We start from the raw sequence: 20,770 nt of genomic DNA, 5'->3' as shown, positions 1-20,770 counted from the left end.
CACTTTTTAGCGGCATGCGACCAGTAACCTGCCTGTAATTCTTAGCTTACCACACCGAGGTCTTACCTCTTTGGGTTAAGTTTTGGCTTGGTGTTCGGCTATTTTTCTACGGACCTACATAGTATGTAAGTAAAAGTTGGATTACTACATATTGTCCATTCCGTTGGACCGCCGAGGTTGACGATATTTGAGATCCTTTTAGATCTTTTACTCGTCCACGTTATGAATTGGATTTTCCTTATTGCTTCAATAGTCGTTCTACGGCTATACCATTCAAAGAGTTAGTTACAAGCCTACGGGAGTATACCTACCTACTTAGGTACCTAAGGTATCAAGCGACAACCCGTTTCGGCTCGTGATTTTCCACCTGCAAGTATTCGGCCAAGCGGATGCCTACTTGATCTTCTTGATCTTCTTTATAGGTAACTGTCAGAGCATGGTAAAGATTATAACTTATAACCGAAAGGATTCATATGACCCTCCTTGCTTAGTAGCAAACAGATACTCTCTAACATTGCTTTTATGCTGATATGTGGCATCCTCCAAAAATGTTGAGAGCATGGCGGATCTTTTTAAGGGTACATGGTGGTTCCACCATTCTGCGTTTGTAGCTGCACTGCATTGATGCACGTGTTGTGGCATGCCCCAGCAGTAAAAGAACGAGCCACCGTACTCCCTCTGTCAGCCACATCAGGGTACCTAAGTACATAATCATAGATACATGTAAATTATGTCATCCGTATGAGTGGGGGTCTGTGCATAACACATTCGGCACTAAACTCAATCAAGAGCTGAGCTTGCCGGGATTTCGTAAGAAGGCAGCCTCACATACGACAGCCTTTCCTACCTACATACATAATATCTATCTGTTTATCAACCTTCCATCAAGCTCGTTTATCTTGAGTTACCAAACCTTCCTTTTCGCATTCCATTTTTCCCTTTTTATTTTCCTAATCCCTTCCCTCAAGATGCCTACCACCACAGCCGAGACCCTTTCCTTCGTCAACAAAAATGTTACAGTTGCCCCTCTCGTCCTTCTCTCCGTCGTAGACCATTTCAATCGGGTAGCCAAGGGCACACGGAAGCGGGTGGTCGGTGTTCTGTTGGGTCAGAACGATGGGAATAATGTACGGGTGTCAAACAGCTTTGCAGGTTGGTCGCATGATTATATATATATATATACTCTCTTGCTACGTTGCCCGCATCAGCTCCGCTAACCTTGATTCGTTCTAAAATAGTTCCGTTCGAGGAAGATAGCGACGATCCGTCCGTCTGGTTCTTAGATCACAACTATGTCGAGAACATGAACGACATGTTTAAGAAGGTCAACGCCCGAGAGAAGTTAATAGGCTGGTACCACTCGGGACCCAAACTGCGCGCATCCGACCTTCAGATCAACGAGCTCTTCAAGCGATACACCCCAAACCCGCTTCTAGTCATCATCGACGTCCAACCTAAGGAGTCTGGTGTCCCAACAGATGCGTACTTTGCAGTAGAGGAGATCAAAGACGTAAGTAGCTAAGTAAACGCTATAATAGCATCGCATATAAAAGAACACTTAGTCTAAGAATCAACAGGACGGCACAACCACATCCAAAACCTTTGTACACACCCCTTCCACTATCGAAGCTGTGGAGGCGGAAGAGATTGGCGTCGAGCACCTACTCCGAGATATTCGCGACGTGGCTATCGGAACTCTATCAACACGAATCACAAACCAGCTGCAATCTTTGCAAGGACTACATCTCCGATTACGTGATATCCAAGCATACCTCCAGAAAGTTCAAGACGGTAAATTACCAGTGAACCACGCCGTCTTAGGAAACCTCCAAGATATCTTCAACCTACTCCCCAACCTGTCGACACCTAAGCCTGGCGTCGAAGGAAAGGCCGGTAACGTGGGCGAACTATCTTACGCGATGAGCGTCAAGACGAACGACCAGCTCCTCGCCATCTACCTCAGCAGTTTAATCCGCGCCATCACGGCGTTCCACGACCTGATCGAGAACAAGATCCAGAACCGGCAACAACAGGAAGAGAAGGAGGCGAAGGAGGAAGCTGCCGCGGCGGCAGGCAAAGACGACAAGGACAAGAAGGAAAACGGCATTAACGGCGATTCTACAGAGAAGGGTAACGACAAGGAAAAGAAGAAATAGTAAAGCCTTTTTGTTTTTATGAGTAGACGGAATACGAAATTACTAAAACCCCCTGTACATTAATACTCTTACGATGAGAGGCTGATTTTTCGGAGGTTGGGGATACCTCATGCGTGCAAAATCGATCTATAGAGTTCTGGTCGGAGGACTGAACCCTGATGAAGACATGATTTTATCTCTCTCGGGCATTAATTCCTCGTGAGGTGATGGGATATGTACCCAGCAATGTTTGCATGCCATCATATTACATTATAGCCCTGAATAAGTCCATCCCAAGGTTGGGCGAGTACATACGTAGAATACTCGTTCGTCACTTCGTAAAATCAATCATACCCTCGGACACCCCCTCTCCTTTCCCTCCAACACACTTACCCCCTTTAAACACCAGCCACCAAACCCGCAGCCTCCTCCCTCCCAACAACCTTCTCCTCGACGTACCCTCCCAGCACGGCGCTCCACCGCTCAGCCAGCACGCATGCGAGCAGGTGCTTGCAGCAGGGCACCCCGGCGATGCCGCTCCCGTCGGCCCCGTCACGGCTCAGCGCGCCGAACTGCCAGCCGCTCGGCTCATCCTCATCACTACCCTCCCGAGCCGGAGCCGGAGCCGGTCCTAGGCAAGGAGAACACGGGCCGACGGCGTACGGGCCGGCTTCCCGGTCCTCGCCCCGCGGGAACGCGGCGAACGCGAACGCCGCGCAGCTGCAATTCCAGGCGGCGGGGCGCACGACGTACCGCGGGCCGGAAGCGAAAGCGGAGGCGGGAGACTCGCGGCGCGGGTGCTGCAGTTGCGCGGAGCGCACGATGAAGAAGACGTGCTGCTGCCGCTGCCCCCTTTTTTCTTCGCGGGTTTGCGATGGTGATGGAGAAAAAGAAGGAGAAGAAGAAGAAGAAGGAGAGGGTCCGGAAAGTGCTGCTTCACCACCACCCTGTGGATGAGACGGCCCTACGACGATGCGCGTTGCGAGACGTCTGTCTAGTATGTCTAGGGCCGGGAGTAACGTCAGCGGGTATACTGCGTAGAGGGTGGTGAGGAGCGGCCGATAGGCTGGCGGGATGAGTTTGAGGGGGTTAGCTGCGACCGCGCTGGGTTGGAGGGGGGTGGTGGTGGGTGTTGGGATTGAGTTTAGGCTCTCTATTAGGGATGTTAGGAATTGCCGTGGCGTGGGCACTGGCGAGGACATTATTATTATTACTACTCTGATGATTAATTTGATAATTGATTTCCTGGGTGAGTCGTGGATGTGGATGTTAATTGATTGAGTCTGAGATGTAACTGTGTACAGTGTGATACTGTATTTAAACTGTAAAGTATCACTATTATTAACTATAACCAGATGTAAGGGTATTGGTATACTTCCGTTTTTCTCCTTGAATCATGGTTATTACCTAATTCACAATCCCCTTCTTATATTAGGTATCCCCAAAATCGTATTAGGGCTCTTTGGACACGAGTCAACGTTCATATGTAGTGACCTATATGTAGTCCATCGGCTGAGCCACACAGTGAATCGCATTCTATTAATGCATGTCATTACAGTTATATCTATACCCGGTAAATATCTTATTTCTACGGAGATGGTACCTCGTAAAAGCGATCGAAGTCGATCTAGTGTTGTATGGGGCTAGGGAGAAAACATACCGAGAAAAGGAGGTGACTGGGTAAAACAAAGAGCTAATGAATAGCAACATGTAAGTGGTTCCTAACTTAAGAATGCAATCGTTTCCTAACAACCTCCCTAGAGCCTCGATTCAAGATGTTAAAGCATAGTAGAGGTAACGAAACTGAATAAACATACTGTATGTGTATAGTGATAACTCTGGTCCAAAACAAACACGCAGTCATTCATGTAGCAGCAGAATTGTTTCCTGACTTTCAACTTGTATCTTTACATATGTAGAGCAATGCCTTATAGGAAATACTATATAAATACTACGTAGAACACGATATTCTTGCTTTTGCTTTTTCCATCATCCTATCCTGCATAGATCTCTATCAGCAAACCCAACCACACACTCAAAAGTAAACACATTCGCTTATTACTCAACTCAAACCACCGACAGCCCACAAAGCTTCACCTCGAGCAAGATGCAGTTCTCCACTCTCGCTTTCCTCGTCGGAGCCATCATCGGCGCTCCCCTGGCCCTCGCCAGCGCCGAACCAGCCTCTCAGGCGACTACGCCCCAGTCGAAGGTGTTCTACAACTTCTGCTGCATGCCCGGATGCTACTACTGCGAGGCAAAGGACTGCCCTCCTGAAACCTGTTCCGGAGTCGTAAGCTTTACCCCCTTTCCCCCATGATCTTTAATATGTATAATTGCTAACATATTTCTCCTCTCTATAGTTTAGCAGCTGCTGTGGTGAAAGCTTCCGGAAGGCGACTGGGGACGGCAACCTCCAATTCTTCAATGCCAAGGGGCAGAAGATTCACTTCGTATCGGGCGACTTCACTCCTGGCGACGCTACCGATGCTCCCACCTCCACCTCCACTTCGGCTTCGGCTTAGAAGGAGTAGGTCATCTAGGTGGCTGAAGGATGATTCCTTGCAACCATCCGCCGCTCTCATGAACCACTTCTCATATCTTGCTAAAGCCCATTAAGCTCGTGGGACTCTTATAACATAAAAAAAAAGAAAAAAGGTAGCTAGGTAACAATTCAGGGGTTTGAGCCCCTCGAACATTTGATAATATAACCTATTGTCATTTAATCTGAAAATACGTGCAAAACATCGTGAATTAATTTATTTCTATCTTTCCTGTATCAGGTGCCTTAGGTATTATTAATATCATCAAATCATTTGAATAGGCACCTAACATGATAATATACTATCTGTTACGATGCAGAGAGCTCCTAATGAACTCTCCAGCATTACATAGGTAGGTATCCATTCATTAGTTGAGCTCTGTGTATTTTCCAATGCATTCACGTAGGTACCTATCTAGGTAGGTTGACAATAGGTAAACACAAATTGGTATTTTAGGATAATCATCTCTCTAGGTGTTATGTATGCTCGGCGATGGATATCATATACTGTCAGAGAGATCCCGTGATGTATGTCGTACGCAGAGTGAACACTAGAGACAGTAGCACGTAGAAAGTATCAAGTATGCAGTGTAGAGTCGTGATATATTAGCGCTTGCCCCTCGAGAGACCTTTGAGGGAGCAGCGTGCTCCTTATATACCTTAGGTACACTATTCTAGTGACTAGTACCCCTGTACCCCTGACACACTTAATCTAGTTTACACATCTTATTGGCTTTGAGTACTTCTTGATGGGTATGTATCGTCGTACTTTTTAATTTGATCGAGTATCCCCTTGGCACGTCTTTTCTCGTCTTGGGATTTCCAGCTCCCTATGCTTTGAATGAGTCGGTCTTGCAAGGAACTCTTATCACTCAAATGTTTAGCAACTACCGAGTTCAGAAATTTCCTGGCAGCGCTGATACATATTAGCTAATGGTGCAAAGAATCCCTACAATGGCTAAAGTAGGTAAATATAAGTACTACTGAACACTCACGTTTCATGGCTGCTTAGGGTCTCTGGTGTACATGTAGTAGGAGACATTTTGAGGATGACGAGGGAATATCTGATAGATATATCAACAAATAGAGTAGTTGCTTTAGTTGCCGATATTGCCCTCAATGCGGTTGCACAAGGACTATGCTGGTTTATGGATAATTTAATAAGGAATGGATTCTGAGTTCTTGTCGTTCGACCTGTGGTGAGTGTTATTTGCTGTGAGGGAACAGTATATGTCTTGAGAGACGCGAAAATTAAGTTCTCCTTTTGTAGCTATTCATGGACCTATAAATCTATCTGCGAATAATATCATCCATCTTCACTGCCTACAATGCGACGGAATCCAAATTCCAGGTGTATACCTGAAGCGATTCTTAGGCAAGAAAAACACCCTTCAAGCAGACTCTCCTGAGCTCAAGATAGGGGAAAGACGCATAGTGATCAAAGCTTTAACCATTAGAGCCGCATTTCGTATTGCGCATGCGCTGGGTTAAGTATCTTACACTTTACAGAATGTAAGTTGAGAATCCTAAATTTAGGATACGCTTGCTTTTCTTCAGGGTCATAATCTGAATAGACCTACCCTAGCGGCTTAAAAACATCCAACTCAGGGAAAAGCTCCTCAAATCGCCCTATTGGTTGAGGAAAAGTAGCCTAGGGCAAGAAGAAAGATCGAGGAGGGTCACAGGGTAATGAGACCGGGAACCGAATGTGGTGGAAACGCCAGCCCGTTCCAACGAATCCTAGCCCTCAAACTTGGCAAAGTATATGTAGGTAGCCAGGTTATCATGATAAAAGTGTGCCGGATCAGCTTGGCTGACTTTTCATGTAGTAGTTGTCACGTCCTAAAAGATGACAGTAGCACAGGATTGGCTCCGAAATATACGCTTCAGCTTAGTTTGACTGAACCAATAATAAAATCTCCGGCCCCCTTCCGCCCCTGCCCCCTGAATTTACGTGGTAACAGTATGGACACATTAAATAAATGGTAAATTCATTGATTATGGACATGCAGATAAATTACAGCAGACCGACCATCTGAGATGTCTACCTCCTATATACCTATATTTCGTATAAGCTGAGATTTTCGGTAACCCTCGAAGAGCCCCATACGCTCAGCGCCCGCAAGATACCTAATCATCACGTACTTCCTATAACAACAAGACCAAAGAACAAACATGTCTTCCTCGACCAGTAGTTATAACAGAAACCAGAGTGTCGCAGAGGAGATCTCCTCAACAAGAACAACGTCAATCTCAGATTCAAAGTCGCACGGTTCTACGTTCTCCAGGCGACATTCGTCATCAATCTTCCTGTTCTACCCACTACACTTCTCCTCTACACTCGACACCCGCAAGCCCGGCATTACGCCCGGCAAAGGTGGCGAAGAAAGATCACGAGGACGTGGCCCTTTTTGGCATCGAATCAAACCGTGCCGATAAAAGTTGGTACTTCCCTTTCAATGCTGCCTTAAATATCGAAGCCGATCATACTTTGCTTTGTTACCATCCTCCTCCAGAGGCCTCGGAATTTGCCAAGAACCAGAATTCGACGCCGCTTGGAGATAAACAGGCGCCATCGTCAGGCAAGGCATCGACCATGAGTTCTTATCCGAATCCAAGTACAACCGACCAGCTATGTGATCAGTCTCCAAGCGCAGAAACACCCAGTTCTCACGGAAGCTTGGATAGCGTGGATAAGTACTCGGATGACGAAGATATAGATCTCGAGAAAGCGGCAGATGATGCTTTATCGCAGTGGTTCGGTATAAGTCTTGCTTAGACTTATACGGCCCTTTCGTGTCATTTATGCCTTCGAACAGGTCAAATGGCAATGCGCCAATATACTACGAGATGAAGGGCATAACCTACAGGATGACGAATTTGATGCCACCCCCGGAGACACACATGATGCTGGAGAGAGTTGTAGATCCGCTCGTGCTATCCGGCCCCTGGGCGATCAATCTGAATCTTCTCCGTCGGGAGGTTCCATTCTTCCAGGTGGGAGAACATCACAGTCTGGTTCTCCCCCGCAGAACAGACTTAGTGTTAAAAACAGGAATAAAAAGTATCGGGTTCAAGAGGGATTTAGCTGTCCATACAGGAAGCGGAACCCCATCAGGTTTAATGTTCGCGACCATGAGAAATGCGCCAATAGGTCATTTCCTAATATGACGGAGTTGAAGTGAGTTATATTTTCTCCTTGTATCGTATTCATTTTGAGACTTCAGACGCGTTAGGTACAGGTACCTTAGGTGCTCATTAGTAGCTGTCCCAACTGCAAGATGAGGACAAGGTCATCGCATCATATCATCATAGAGAACTAATATCCAACAGGAAGCACCTCACATCAGCCCACTTTAAAGATAGATGCCCTCGGTGCCAGGCTGCTTTTTCGTTGAGTTCTGAATTAATGATACATATACGACTTTGCCCCTATCCACCTGGATCTATACCAGGTACCCAGGATTCTGATCCCGAAGATGGCTTTGGAGAGACAGTCGATATACAATTAAAGAGCAGGGAAATGGGTCAGAAGATTAAAAATTGGGTGCACCTGTGGGAAGCTCTATTTCCGAGAGATGGCATGATTCCCGACCAGAGTAATTCCTACTCACATTCTCCTATGCCTTTCCCAAGCTAACCTGCAATAGATTTTGACCCTGTCATGGAAGACTACGAAGTATTTGATCGTTATGAATACGCCAAAGGGGATATTGCGCAGGACGTCAGCGCGCTTCTCGTAGACAAAACGAAATTTTGGGCGGTAGATCAAGAAGACCTTTCCCAAAAAATAACGAATCTACTTCAAGAAAAGGTAGAGACGATTTTGGCACGACCAAAAGCTTTCCGCCAACGTCGGGAAATTCCTGGCAAATCACCAGAAACCGGATTCGTTGAGGTTACAGAGGACAATGTAACCAGCGATACTTCTTTTGGGTCTGACTTCCAAGGAAGCATGCTTAGTACGCCGAGGTGTTCCCCGCTAGGCAATATTATCGGAGATGCACAAGATGAACAGCGGTACGTACACGGATCTCAACATATCGACTTGCCATCAGGGTCTATGAACGCATGGTCAATGGATGATAGGTTCGACTTTATGCTCGATAGCGGGATTAACTCTCATCCTGACAATTTGACCGGTTTTGGTGAGCCACAGATGTACAATAATAGCCCCATCGTAGCGTATGATGGTGCTCCTTGGCTTCAGCGGGATCCGACTTCGAACCAGAGCTCTCTAGCTCTTATGGATACAGTGTCTCTTACTAGTAATACTAGCCAGCCAACTGTATCCAATGACCTCGATCTGGCCAATTGGGACATCGATAACAATGATCAAATTTTTATCAACAACTTGGATGACGTGAATATGGGGTTCGGTCTGTCGGGGAACTGAGCACAGAGCAGAATGGTGGTTTGAAATATAGGGCTATGAAGGAACGATCCGAAGTATTGGTATGATTCTGTTTGCGGTTCGTGTCACGGGGCAAGCCCAGAGAGCATGGAAACATCTTTTGTTGTTCAGCGAGCATCTCTAACCTACCCCAGCTTAGAGAGCTCATGATTATTTCTTTTATCGTATTGTACATTTGTTATTAGTGTTTTCAGATAAATCATCTACTCAATTCAAAAGTATTTAGGTGATTATTTGGATGAGTTGATAGCCTACCTACAATAACCTCACTTGGTAATATACGTAATATGAGAAGGAACCTATCCTTGTAATTATAAAAAGTTGATGTTGACAATAGCACGTGATGATGTTGTTGAATGAAGAAGAAGCTCTGCCATGTTTCTGCAAGTTCAATGCAAGGGTTTAAGAGGGTTAAAGAGTGGGGGACCGGGCCCAAGCTCTACCCTTGGTTGTACTTGTGTACTTTTGCATCTTTAACGTGCGTAAACCGTACCTACCTCTAGGTACCTAGGTACCATGTAGGTAGGAGGTACTTCGTACATCTGCCGATTGGGTCTCTTCGTTAGCTGCCATCTTCAAAAATCAACAATTCGAGTTGGGCAGAATCCATCGTTTAAACTTCTTTGGTCGAGCAAGCAAGACATGATCGCATCAAAAACCCGTCCTTCTTATTCGATATAATTCAAGATGGCCCCAGGACAGAAGCTTTACCCGAGGGCGACGGTGAAAAAGATCGTAAAAGCGCATTCCAACTGCAACGTTAGCAAAAACGTCGATGTTATGGTAAGGCTGACTCGGCTCGCGTTCACGTTCACGACGCGTTCTAATTAGATGTGTGCACCACCACAGATATTTTTAGACTACGTACTCTTCATGCAAACGTACGATTCCCCCTCCTCTTCCTCTTTTGGAGTTTTTTTTATATTATTTTTTTTATGAAATATTAACCCTATAAACTAGACTTATGAAGGAGGCAGCTATCGACGCGAAACAAGCTGGCGAAAGGGGTATAAGTGCTAGGAGTGTGAAGAAAGCTACAGCGGTAAGTTATAAGCGTAAACTAACACATTTATACCTTTATATCTTTATAAATGCAAAAGATGAATCGCTAACGTGCTCGAAGGACACCCTGGCCAAGTTCAAGGGATGAAATAGAACGAGTTTACTACTAGGCTTGATATAACTTGGTCTTGGCCAATGAAGATAACTGAATATCTGGAGCCAAGGCATATAGTTACCTAGCTGAAGTATCCTTTTACTCTTGTCTCACTTTGACCAAGCGCGCCTTGCGCGAGTAACAAGTTGGTGGATACAGGTTGTTATACATCGGACTTAACAGTGGGCGCCGATAATATTGGTACAGCGCATAGGTATATCGTACACAATATCGTACACACACCCGACTCAGCTTTGCTTGCGATGCACGGGTATAAGTATTTCTGAGGTGGTGTTGTGTTGAAGATATCAAACATGGTCGTTAAGGCTACCTGTCGGCAAGTTTTAAGAAAAAGGAACCGGGATGAATAATGAGGATGTATGAAAAGTAGAAGGGAAATTAAAAAAAGGCAAAAGGCAAAAGGCAAAACATGGCAAAGTGCATCTGAACACGATGATGGGACTAAATATCGTGGATTTCGTTTATTGTCCCACTTTGAAATTCTTAAAGTTTCTCCAAGTTTCGCTGATGGAGAAAAAAAAAACAAAAACAAAAACAAAAAAAGGTACTTCTACGTAAGGTGTAAAGGCACAAACAAGCTTAGCAGTTGTTAGACAGTTGTTAGATCGAAGCTGTGGCATGAGCCGTTGGATGAGGGAAGCAGTGTGACTGTTTAGAGGGCTTCGGGGCCTGATACCTACCTAAACCTAAGGGGCGGTCATAGGCGGGTCTAGGGTACCTAAGCAGCTAACGATAAAACCCTGGTTAAAAAATTCCGATCTCTTAAAACTTTGGACCCAAAACCTCGCACTTGCAGAAAAATAATATCCACCTTGGCACTCTTAAACCCAAGGTCCAAAGTACCTCTCAAAGCAGTCCAAGGCACCAAAGGCACCAACCAAAGGCCAATTCCAAGACCAACCAAAACTTACTCCAACTGCCACACAACGCAACCTCAAAACCTCACTTTTAGTTACCTGAACCTTACCTAACCTCAACTCAACCTATAAACCGAAACTCCAAAGAAAAAATAAAAAATTAACCACCTCTATCATTTTACTGCGCAAGAACCTTTTTGCATTTTGTCAGATCTACAATACTGCAACTTGCATCCGGCGTTCTTTTTTTTTTTCTTCCTCTTTTATACGTACCTACCTAACCTTGAATCCAACGATTCGCCAAGTTAAGCAAACAAGCTCCCCCTCCAAAAAATAAAATAAAAAAATAAAAATAAAAATAAAAATTTATCCCACTTACCCGAAACGACGAACACAGGACTTAAGTCATCCCAATACATTATGCCTTCTACTACCGTTCAGAACCCACCTGTTCAGACCGAACCCAAGTCTGCAAAGAAGAAGAAGGCTAAGGCTGAGCGAACCGATTCTCCAGCCCCGTCTGCTTTGTCCGTGCCCGAGAAGGCTGGTTCCGTCGCCGGTCAAGAAGGTCAGGATGACAGCTCTGAGAGCCCTTACGTCCGTGAGCTCCAAAAGTTAGTGACACCTCGTCGCATTCTAACGCTTTACTTCTCGCTAACTCGTTTTACTAGGAACATCCGTAACGTGAACAAAAAGATCGTAAGTTGCATCAGTCGCTTCATGCACACTCTTTCACTGCCCCTCCCCCCTCTCTTGCTTATTGCTGAGTGGAGCTTGCAACCTAACAAATACATTTTTTCTTTTTAGAGCAACGCCTCCAAGACCGACCCCATAATCGAACAGCACAAGGACAAGTCGCTAGATGATCTTGTAAATGCCAAGATTATCAACGCCGACCAGCGCGCCCAGCGCCTGAAGAAGCCCCAGCTGGAAGCCCAGCTTGCCCAGCTCGAGGAGCAACTCGCCCAGTATAAGAAGGTGGATGAGGAATACCGAGCTCGCGCCGCAGCCGACAAGGCTAGCCTAGAGAAATCCCTAACGGAGAAATTCGAGAAGGAGAAGGCCGATGCGATTAGCGAACTTAAGGAACAAGCTGCCGCTGAGGCTCAAAGGGTCCAGAAGGTTCAACATGACAGCCTCCTGATACTCTCCCAGTTCCTCCGACTCGCTGCTGCTCGAAGAACGGAGGAGGCAGATGCTGGTCTCGACGAGAACATGGCGTTGGAGGGAGTCCTTCTTAATGTGTATTCGGGAGACGAGAATGCTGTTTCTACTATGATTAAGCTGATCGAAGGCTCCGAAGAGAAGACCACCAGTGTTAGCGGGGAGGAGCTTCAGACAACTTGTTCGTATATACGGTACGCCTCTTTTATTCTCCTGTCGCTGACCTTCTCGCAGATGCTCAGGTCAAGGCTGTGTCCGCGGCCCATGCTAGTCTGTTCGCTGCCGAGGCAACTGAAGTTACGGAAGCACCTGTAGAAATCACTAACGAAACTGACCCGACCGTTGCCCATGCCGGCCTTACAGAGATCGACAGCACTGGAGATACGGTCCAATTAACCAACGGCCACACCGAACCGTCGTCGACACCTGGCGTTCCCGAGAACGCCGACGTTGCCGATGACGCTGCTAACGCTGCTGCCGAGTCCCAATGGGATGCTAACAACGAGCTGAGCGCCTCGGTTTCCCAGGAAGACTGGGTTAAGGTCCCCCGAGATCCTACTGAAACAGAAACTGGCTTAACGGCGACTCCCGCAGCAGCGGGCAACGTTCAATCTTGGGCTGACGAACAGCCCGACAACCCACCAGAGGTAAGTAAATAGAAGAGTTGTTATCATAACACAGATTTTATTTTCAGATGGATTGCAATATAGCAGTGCTAACTATCATCTAGTCTCGTGCTCCCGCCGAAGCGAACGACGGATTCCACCAAGTCCAGCGCAACCGGCCGCGAGGTGACCGCGAAGGAGGCTGGAGAGGACGTGGCCGGGGCGACTACCGTGGCGGCTGGCGAGGACACGGAGAGGGACGGGGACGGGGACGAGGTCGCGGCCGCGGCGGGATGGGACGCGGCGGAAGACCCCGAACTGATGAATCGTAGAGGATTCAGTCTCGTGCCGGTGTCCGTCGATTTTACTGTCGCATCTCTCGGGATCGGCTCCTGGCTCGGCAGTCATGGCGCTGATATCTACCCTACCTTCGTTCTCTTTCTCTCTCTCGACCGTATCTAGACTTCTCTGCCCCGTCTGGTTTTGTACAGGAATAATAATCTCGATATTAAAACTAAGGCACTGTCACAATTCGGTGGTCGCGCTTGTGTCACTCACGGGAAGGAGAAGGAGGATAATTGTAAAAGCAGGGATCGGCGGGCTTCTCCAGATACGTCTGGGTTTGGCCTTCTGATTTGATAAAATAAATAAATAAAAAAAGGAAGAAAAAAAACGACAACAACAACATAACAGGATGGTGGGTCACAAACTGGGCGTTGGCTCTCTTTCCCGCACCTCGCAGCATCATCGGATTGGGTGGAGTGGGGGTGAGGGAATAGGATTCTCCTGGTTTGTTTGTCTGTACCAAAAATGGATTTTTTTTTCTTCGTTGGCATTTACGAGAAGGCGAGAGAAAAAAAAATGAAGAACAGAAGAAAAAGTTTCGGCCCGGCGTAAATGGTTAATGAGACCCAAGATCATGAGGATATACCACTTTTGTTTTTTTTTTCTTGCTTGTCTGCTTGCTTATATCCGTGTGTTTTGTAAGGATTGCGTGTGAAACTCCCCTTGCGTATAAATAGTAATGATGATGATGAGAGGTATAGGTATGATTATTATTGTTGTTGTGAGAGGTTTCGAGGGATTACTATACCTCGGGTACATATTGGGAAGAAAGAGAGGCTCGACTTGGCTGCTAGCTTAGGAGGTGCTAGGTAGCAGTCAAACCGTAAGAGTTAGAAGTTCTACACTACTTACAAATAGTAAATTTGAGAAGCCTACCTACCTATGTTTATAATCATACCGATGAGTTGGACTTCATAGAGTTGACGAGAAAAAGAGAGAGAAGGGGGAGATGATATTCTTAACTCCTAGTTACGTAGGTAACTTCCAAGTTATATGGAAGATAGACACTACTTAAGACTTAAGTTAGGATGTCAGGGTCTATTTATACTAGACCGAGTTTATCACTCAGCTATACCGTATTACGCAACCAAATACCACGAGCAAAACAATCCTAACTCTAAGCTCATCAAGACAATTCACGGCGAAGTCACTGTAACTGCTGTGTTATTTTTACTTATTATGCTTTTTGAGGAATTACGGCTCTTTTGCAATGTTTTCCATGTAAATGCTCTATGCCGAGAACCATGCAATACTTTTTCCCCCTTTCATAAGCTTCGTAGATAATATGTCTACGATATCTTAACACGTATTCTCTCTACTGGAGATAACCATTAGCCTTCAACCACTCCTTGATGGCTTGAGCATCCCTCTGGCGGTAGGCAGCCCGGCCGCGGATAGCGTCCTTGACCTGCTCCAAGGTCCGGTCGAAAGCACTTGTATCCTTGTCCTTGAAGAAGGCGTCGATTTCGTCGATGTACTTAGCGTCAGTGAACTTCGAAAGCGTAAGCTTGACGAAGCGGTCGAGGACAACCGGGTTCGCCATCTTGGTTGTCAGTTTGTCCCAGTTCTCCTGGATGTACTTCCACTGGATCGGACGACCAACTGAGTTGGTTGCCAAGGTGCTACCAATGGTATGCATGTCACCTGAAGGCACCGATTCGGAGGGAGGGGCAGGTGGGGATAAGTCACTGTTGAAGGGCAGGACGCTGTTGGAGATAAGTTCGGGGTCGCGAACGTGGCCTAGCGAAGCAAGGCAGGCCAGTTTGCCATCAAAGGATGCTCCGGTGAACCACTCTTTCTTGAGGGCCTCCACCGCCTTTGCCGGGTCGGTCTTCACACCCGCACGGTAGACCACTGTCTTTAAGTTCGGGTGAGGAAGAGGAGTTCCCTTATCAACCCAGGCCTCGAATAGTGACTTTGCCTTCTCAACAACTCTGAATATTTGGTTAGCTATTAGACCAGAGTATATGGGAAACAAATGACTGTCAAGTATTATGGGTTTGATTGCAGGAAAACGAAACACGTAATCTTTTTTTTTTTTCCAAAAAAAAAGGGGGGGGGGGGGGGGACTTACTCTGGATGACCGTTCGCTGCGGCACTGAGCAAAAGTCTCTTTCGCAGCAAACCCCTGAGATAATCCTCGCCTTCCGGAAACTCCCAACCAATCTTCTCTACTGCGTCGCTGATAAGTTCCAGAGTAAACTTCTCGAGACCATTTTTGATAGCCTCATCGTCACCAAAGATAGTTTTAACAAGACCAAGGGAGTCTAGCACCTGAGCCCAGACAAGCTGGTTTGTCTCACCTCTGAACCCTTCGAGGAAAGAAAGGAGAGCAGGTGTAGTACCATAACCGGAGAAGGCCAAATCTGCTGCAGATCCAATAATAGAGATCTTGTCTTCATTACTCAAACGATCAAGCTGCTTGCTAAGCTTCGCAAGACGAGCGGGAGGGTAATTTGTTCGGTAGAAGCCGGTGGCATTACTGTTGATCTTGTAGAAGTTGTCGTCGATATCGCGAATTACTGCGCTCTTCTCGGTGAGGGCCAAGTTTTGAATGTCCTGTTGTCCAACCTTGCCCTGCAAGGCGAGAGGTACCCACCATATAGTCTGATCTTCTTCTGGCTTAACATCGCCTGTTGATAGGTATCTATTCTGCTTGATCGAGATTTGCCCAGGTTCCTCAGCAATGGTCACTACTGGGTGACCTATCTTCTCTATCCAGTTACCCATAAGAGCAGTGATGTCGGTTCCAGAGGCCTCAGCCAATGCCTCCCAGAGATATTCAGTTTTGGCATTGCCGTAAGCATGCTTCCTCAGATATGCTCCGACACCCTGGAGGAAGGTTTTCTCACCGAGATGATTGACCAACATTCGTAAGACAGAGCATCCCTTGAGGTAGCTAATATGGTCAAAGACCTGGTTTACATCCAGAGCGTCCCTGACAGGAACGTGAACGGGGTGAGATGCGCGCATTCCATCAAGCTGGAAGGCCGATTCCATTCCCTCGTTGACGAATTGGGCCCAGACCTGCCAGTCGGGGTGGAATTCATTAACGGCGTACCATCCTGCCCAGGTGGCAAACGATTCGTTCAACCAAAGCTCATCCCACCAATCCATAGTGACAAGGTTGCCGAACCATTGGTGAGCTAGTTCGTGAGCGACGACGTATGCAATGCGATTCTTGAACCTGGCGTCAGAGGTCTTCTCATCGAAGAGGACGGCTGTCGTACGGTAAGTCACCAGACCCCAGTTCTCCATTGCTCCGTGCGTAAACTCGTGAACGGCAAGCAAATCGGACTTTGGCAGGGGGTAATCGATACCGAAGCTCTCGGAAAACAAGTCAATGGTTTTAGGGGCATGTTCCAAAGCGTATCGACCTTGCTCCTTAAGTCCCCGGGTGGTATACACACGTACGGGGATCTGCTTTCCATTGTATTTTCGGTCGGTATATGCTTCAACGTACTCGAAATCGCCAACGGCCCAGGCTAGAAGATACGTGCTCATAACCGGAGTCCGCTCGAAGGAAACTGTCACGAAACCGTCCCTGCTCTTCGAGGTGTCTTTGACGGGCATGTTAGACAAGGCAACCTGGTCCTCGGGGATTTCGATTTGGAAGTCGAAAGTTGCCTTAAGTCGAGGTTCGTCAAAGCAAGGGAAAGCGCGACGGGCATCGCAGGCCTCGAATTGGGTGCTGAACATGTAATGAAAGGTATCATCTCTGGGTACCGAAGCTGCAGCGGGAACGGTAGGTTGGTATTTGCTCCGGTAGAAACCGGCCATGTCATTGTTCAGGATTCCCTGGAACGTAATATGAAGAGTGGCCTTCTGAGAAGCAGGAACCTCGTCAGCGAAGACGAGGGTCGCACGCTGCTTCTTTTCGTCATAGTTGAACGTAGTGGTTTCCAGGGACTGAGAAGACTTGGTCTGATCGACTGTTATCTTAGCTGCGTGTAGCTTGAGCTCGATAGAGTTGAGGACTATTTCCTTGACAGGTTCGGCAATGGAGACTTGTATGTCCACTGTTCCTTCATAGGACCAGTCTTTAAAATTCAAGGAAGATATGGAGAGATCATAGTGAGAGGGGACAACGGTAGAAGGGAGAACGTCTCGGTCTGCCATGATGGATGAGGGTATGATGGCTGAACAACAAACTGGGGAAGAGGTCGAGAAGGACCGGCTGTTGGGCACACGTGCTGATATATTTGTATGTAGAGGGGCTGCCCCACGTTGTAGACGAAGGAGAGGATGGGAAAAACTGGAAGAGTTATGGTGGGGCCTGGATCTAACTTGAAAATGATGTTGCGAATCAAGAGAGGTTAGATGGACGGATTTGGCAGGTGTTGAAGAAGAAGAAGAGAATAACCGACAGGGTACGAATGTCTTATGACCCTTGTCCGATGGCTTGAAAAAGCAATCAACTCGTACGGTAGATACCGATGAAATAGATGAAGGTGAATTGTTATATTTTCCTGTTGGACTTTTGGGGAGAGATGAGGTAGACGAACCAGATGTCGTGTGAGCAGGTGTTGAAGGTGTTGAGGGTGTTGGAAAAACGATAGCAGACTTCGAGCTGGAGTTGGAGCTGGAGCTGGAGCGAAGCACGCTGCCCCTCACTAAATTTCGGGTGTTTGTAGCACTAAAGCTACGGGGAACTGCGAGCCGATACGACCGCCCAATGACATCAACCGAAGTAAAGGCCATATTTTTTTTCTTTTTCTTTTTAGGGTATTTTGAACTATAAAGTTACATGGCACTTATTAATTTCCATAGGTATTACCTAAATGTAGCGTACTTGGTCCGGTATTAGCGGTTACTAAGGTACCGGATAACGCCATTTGAGTTAGGTACCCACCTGATACCTATCCCGTGCTGTAGCCTGTAGTACCTAGGTACGGATTAGATACGAACATGTACTATGTAAAATACATAGACGAAGTGGGGACTAGAGGGGGACCTCGACTGCTCGATTGATGAAGAGAGAGATGGAGGGAGATGGTAATATATTATGAAGTGGAACATCCCCAAGTAGAATTCATACTAACCTGCTGTTTATATGCTTTATAGACGACTCATATAACTAACTACCTAGGTACCTAGTATAGTATCTCAAAATATGCATCGAATTAAAAGTCATGGATTAGATGATAGTTATGGCGTATGACATGACATAGGTAATACGGTGATATAATACGGACACGGTAATCCAGCAGTAGTGGCTGGCCAAGGTCACATACTATAAGTGCCTAGGTAGGTCTGGCTAAATGAGGACTTGGCAATTTGATGGAATAAATAGAAAGTTGATATTTTGATGGTCTAGGCCAAAGCCCTTGCAGCATGTGTGCAGGTAGGTCATAAAGAAGTGAGTATCAAATTGCTCAAAATAGAAGGTTTAAGAGTGAAATAAAAAATAAGGTCCATAAATAATGGCTTGACAATAGCAAGAGTTAGGTAGCTCGTTAGATACATATGGTGTATAAATACATAGACGCAAAATACCTTAAGAAAGCGACGCTAGTAACAAAACGAACCCACTTTAATATTTATATACAAATACGTACTTTGTATACAAAAACATCAATAATTTCATCCCGGCGAATTCACATTTCATAAACGCCTATTCATGAAAACAACCTGATTTTGAACAAAATAGAACTTCCTATTCATTTTAGATGAACTTCCGTTCACCATTCCTTACTTAACGATGGAGCCACAAGATGTTGGCAGCAGCGGCGGCACAGCTAGAAACCATGCCAGCCTCCGTCAACAACAAGAAGAATTCCGACGGCGCTTGATGCGACCGGACCGCGTTTCACGGGCATCACCAGGTTTCCCCGGAGACCCGAGCCGACCTAGTGTCACCCAGACACCCGGCTTATACTCTGCCTTAAATGATAATGGAAGACGTGATTTGCAGTGGCCTGTAGGCTTGCAGACACCTCAAGGTCAGCTTGAATTTCACTTTTAATATTTTCTCTTTTTCTCTCTCATTCCACCATCTACCATTTCCTATCCATCCTTCATCCTTAAAGCTTTTTCTATCATATATGCTATGGATAACCCAGAGTTTGGAAGAGAACATTCAGCTTCGGCCCCAAGTGGGGATGGTCCGCCTCGGCCGGCAATAACCCAGGATCAGCTATGGCTCGTGCTTCTCAGGGTTCGCGGTGAAGCCGCCGCACAAGAAGACCAGAGGAGTGACGCGTCTTCTCATCATACTTCGTCATCAGGTCAATCATCTTACGATATTACAGCTGCAACCGAAGAGGACACCGAGCACTTTGAGGAGGATGAAGGCGAAGACGATGAGGGCCATGATTTTGAGGACCATGATTTTGAGGACCATGATTTTGAGGACCATGATTTTGAGGATCATGATTTTGAGGGCATCGAGGGGGACGATATAGAGCAAGAAGAACTAGACGAGGAAGAAGAATTCCTCAACGACGAGGCCGCATTCGACGCGTCCCTAGTTGGTTTGAAGGAAATCAGCAACCTGGCTAGTTTCACCGTCAGCAGCTACAAACCTGGCTGTGGCGTTAAGGAGCTGCGAGATGACGATGTCAATCATTACTGGCAGTAAGCACATGCATTATTTCCACACGTCGATCCTATCTTAACAGGTCATTTCTAGGTCTGACGGGCCTCAGCCCCACCGATTAAATATTCATTTCATCAAGCGCGTAGAGATACGCAAGCTCAGACTCTACCTGGATTACGAGCTTGACGAGAGCTACACGCCCACCAAGATCCAGATCACGGCCGGATTTAGTCCGAACATGACTATACCGTATGTGATGATGGAGTTTAACCAACCCAAAGGCTGGGCCGACGTACCTATCGAGGGAGCCGGCGGCGGACATGATGGCAACTCGCTGTGCTGCTGGTTTGTCCGAGTTATCGTTCTCGAGAACCACCAGAACGGGAAGGACACGCACATACGCGGGGTGGAAGTGTACGCCCTGGACGACAGCGCCGACACCGCGGAGAACAACCCCGTCGAAGACATGGTCGAAGCAATCGATGATTACCGCGATAGGATGGCGGCCATGAACATTCACGACCACGACGAAGAGGCGATATCGAAGCTCGCTGCCGACAAGCGAGAGCGGAAGGCGAAGTCTAGAAAGTATACCCCTGGCGACGGCGGACTGAGCATCCCCGACTTCATGCGAGAGCCGGAAATTCGTTGAGGGCGTGTGGCAGCGAGTTGTTTAGCAGGATCGCATATCGAAGCACTTAGGCGTTCTGGAATACTGGTTTATAACTTACGATACCCCGTGGCTATTACGATTTCTTATTGCATTGAAAGGAAGCATATCTCGCACTACGAGAGGTTATTCGTTAGCATATGACAAGCTGGTAATCGGCTTCTAATTACACATTTCCTTTCAACTTTCCTGTTTATGACGAGGTAAATAACATTAGGTACCTTTTTGGACCCCCGGCTCTGAGTTTACGCAGGTACATACATACCCGGTAGATACCCACTTATAACGGGATCACCCGCATGCCAAGATTTCGGAACCACCCC

General features: G+C 46.7%; 8 protein-coding genes across 8 annotated transcripts; 6 read left to right on the top strand and 2 right to left on the bottom strand.

Moving 5' to 3' along the window:
• Positions 1 to 968: 968 nt before the first annotated feature.
• Positions 969 to 2,156, top strand: F4812DRAFT_455835 (maintenance of mitochondrial structure and function-domain-containing protein; the record flags this gene model as incomplete). The annotated part of the gene is made up of 3 exons (XM_047936889.1): positions 969 to 1,152; positions 1,239 to 1,510; positions 1,578 to 2,156. 3 exons carry the CDS (start codon positions 969 to 971, stop codon positions 2,154 to 2,156), a joined length of 1,035 nt encoding a protein of 344 aa, XP_047794042.1.
• A 188-nt stretch (positions 2,157 to 2,344) lies between these two features.
• On the bottom strand, positions 2,345 to 3,498 carry F4812DRAFT_189884 (uncharacterized protein). The gene has a single exon (XM_047930120.1). It carries the CDS (start codon positions 3,335 to 3,337, stop codon positions 2,534 to 2,536), a length of 804 nt encoding a protein of 267 aa, XP_047794041.1. The 5' UTR covers positions 3,338 to 3,498; the 3' UTR covers positions 2,345 to 2,533.
• A 744-nt stretch (positions 3,499 to 4,242) lies between these two features.
• F4812DRAFT_455833 (uncharacterized protein) lies at positions 4,243 to 4,660 on the top strand (the record flags this gene model as incomplete). The annotated part of the gene is made up of 2 exons (XM_047936888.1): positions 4,243 to 4,428; positions 4,499 to 4,660. 2 exons carry the CDS (start codon positions 4,243 to 4,245, stop codon positions 4,658 to 4,660), a joined length of 348 nt encoding a protein of 115 aa, XP_047794040.1.
• A 2,192-nt stretch (positions 4,661 to 6,852) lies between these two features.
• On the top strand, positions 6,853 to 9,073 carry F4812DRAFT_455832 (uncharacterized protein; the record flags this gene model as incomplete). The annotated part of the gene is made up of 5 exons (XM_047936887.1): positions 6,853 to 6,974; positions 7,033 to 7,439; positions 7,534 to 7,858; positions 8,011 to 8,276; positions 8,328 to 9,073. 5 exons carry the CDS (start codon positions 6,853 to 6,855, stop codon positions 9,071 to 9,073), a joined length of 1,866 nt encoding a protein of 621 aa, XP_047794039.1.
• Positions 9,074 to 9,426: 353 nt separating this feature from the next.
• On the top strand, positions 9,427 to 10,434 carry F4812DRAFT_189764 (uncharacterized protein). The gene is made up of 4 exons (XM_047930117.1): positions 9,427 to 9,874; positions 9,941 to 9,972; positions 10,052 to 10,133; positions 10,215 to 10,434. The coding sequence occupies exons 1-4, from the start codon at positions 9,779 to 9,781 to the stop codon at positions 10,239 to 10,241; spliced, it is 237 nt and encodes a 78-aa protein (XP_047794038.1). The 5' UTR covers positions 9,427 to 9,778; the 3' UTR covers positions 10,242 to 10,434.
• Positions 10,435 to 11,031: 597 nt separating this feature from the next.
• F4812DRAFT_189766 (uncharacterized protein) lies at positions 11,032 to 13,337 on the top strand. The gene is made up of 4 exons (XM_047930118.1): positions 11,032 to 11,824; positions 11,933 to 12,470; positions 12,524 to 12,936; positions 13,020 to 13,337. Exons 1-4 carry the CDS (start codon positions 11,546 to 11,548, stop codon positions 13,224 to 13,226), a joined length of 1,437 nt encoding a protein of 478 aa, XP_047794037.1. The 5' UTR covers positions 11,032 to 11,545; the 3' UTR covers positions 13,227 to 13,337.
• A 1,201-nt stretch (positions 13,338 to 14,538) lies between these two features.
• On the bottom strand, positions 14,539 to 18,342 carry F4812DRAFT_189861 (peptidase family M1-domain-containing protein). Its single transcript, XM_047930119.1, has 3 exons — positions 18,282 to 18,342; positions 15,314 to 18,124; positions 14,539 to 15,173 (listed from the first exon to the last, which is right to left on the bottom strand). The coding sequence occupies exons 2-3, from the start codon at positions 17,938 to 17,940 to the stop codon at positions 14,555 to 14,557; spliced, it is 3,246 nt and encodes a 1,081-aa protein (XP_047794036.1). The 5' UTR covers positions 17,941 to 18,124; positions 18,282 to 18,342; the 3' UTR covers positions 14,539 to 14,554.
• An 846-nt stretch (positions 18,343 to 19,188) lies between these two features.
• On the top strand, positions 19,189 to 20,697 carry F4812DRAFT_189759 (APC10-domain-containing protein). The gene is made up of 2 exons (XM_047930116.1): positions 19,189 to 19,815; positions 19,871 to 20,697. Exons 1-2 carry the CDS (start codon positions 19,289 to 19,291, stop codon positions 20,427 to 20,429), a joined length of 1,086 nt encoding a protein of 361 aa, XP_047794035.1. The 5' UTR covers positions 19,189 to 19,288; the 3' UTR covers positions 20,430 to 20,697.
• Positions 20,698 to 20,770: the final 73 nt, after the last annotated feature.

The sequence above is a fragment of the Daldinia caldariorum genome, assembly GCF_022478825.1.
Source record: "Daldinia caldariorum strain CBS 122874 unplaced genomic scaffold F4812scaffold_2, whole genome shotgun sequence".
Lineage (NCBI taxonomy): Eukaryota > Fungi > Ascomycota > Sordariomycetes > Xylariales > Hypoxylaceae > Daldinia > Daldinia caldariorum.
The sequence above is the reverse complement of the archived record's forward strand: the minus strand, read 5'-3'. Positions and strand labels throughout refer to the sequence as shown.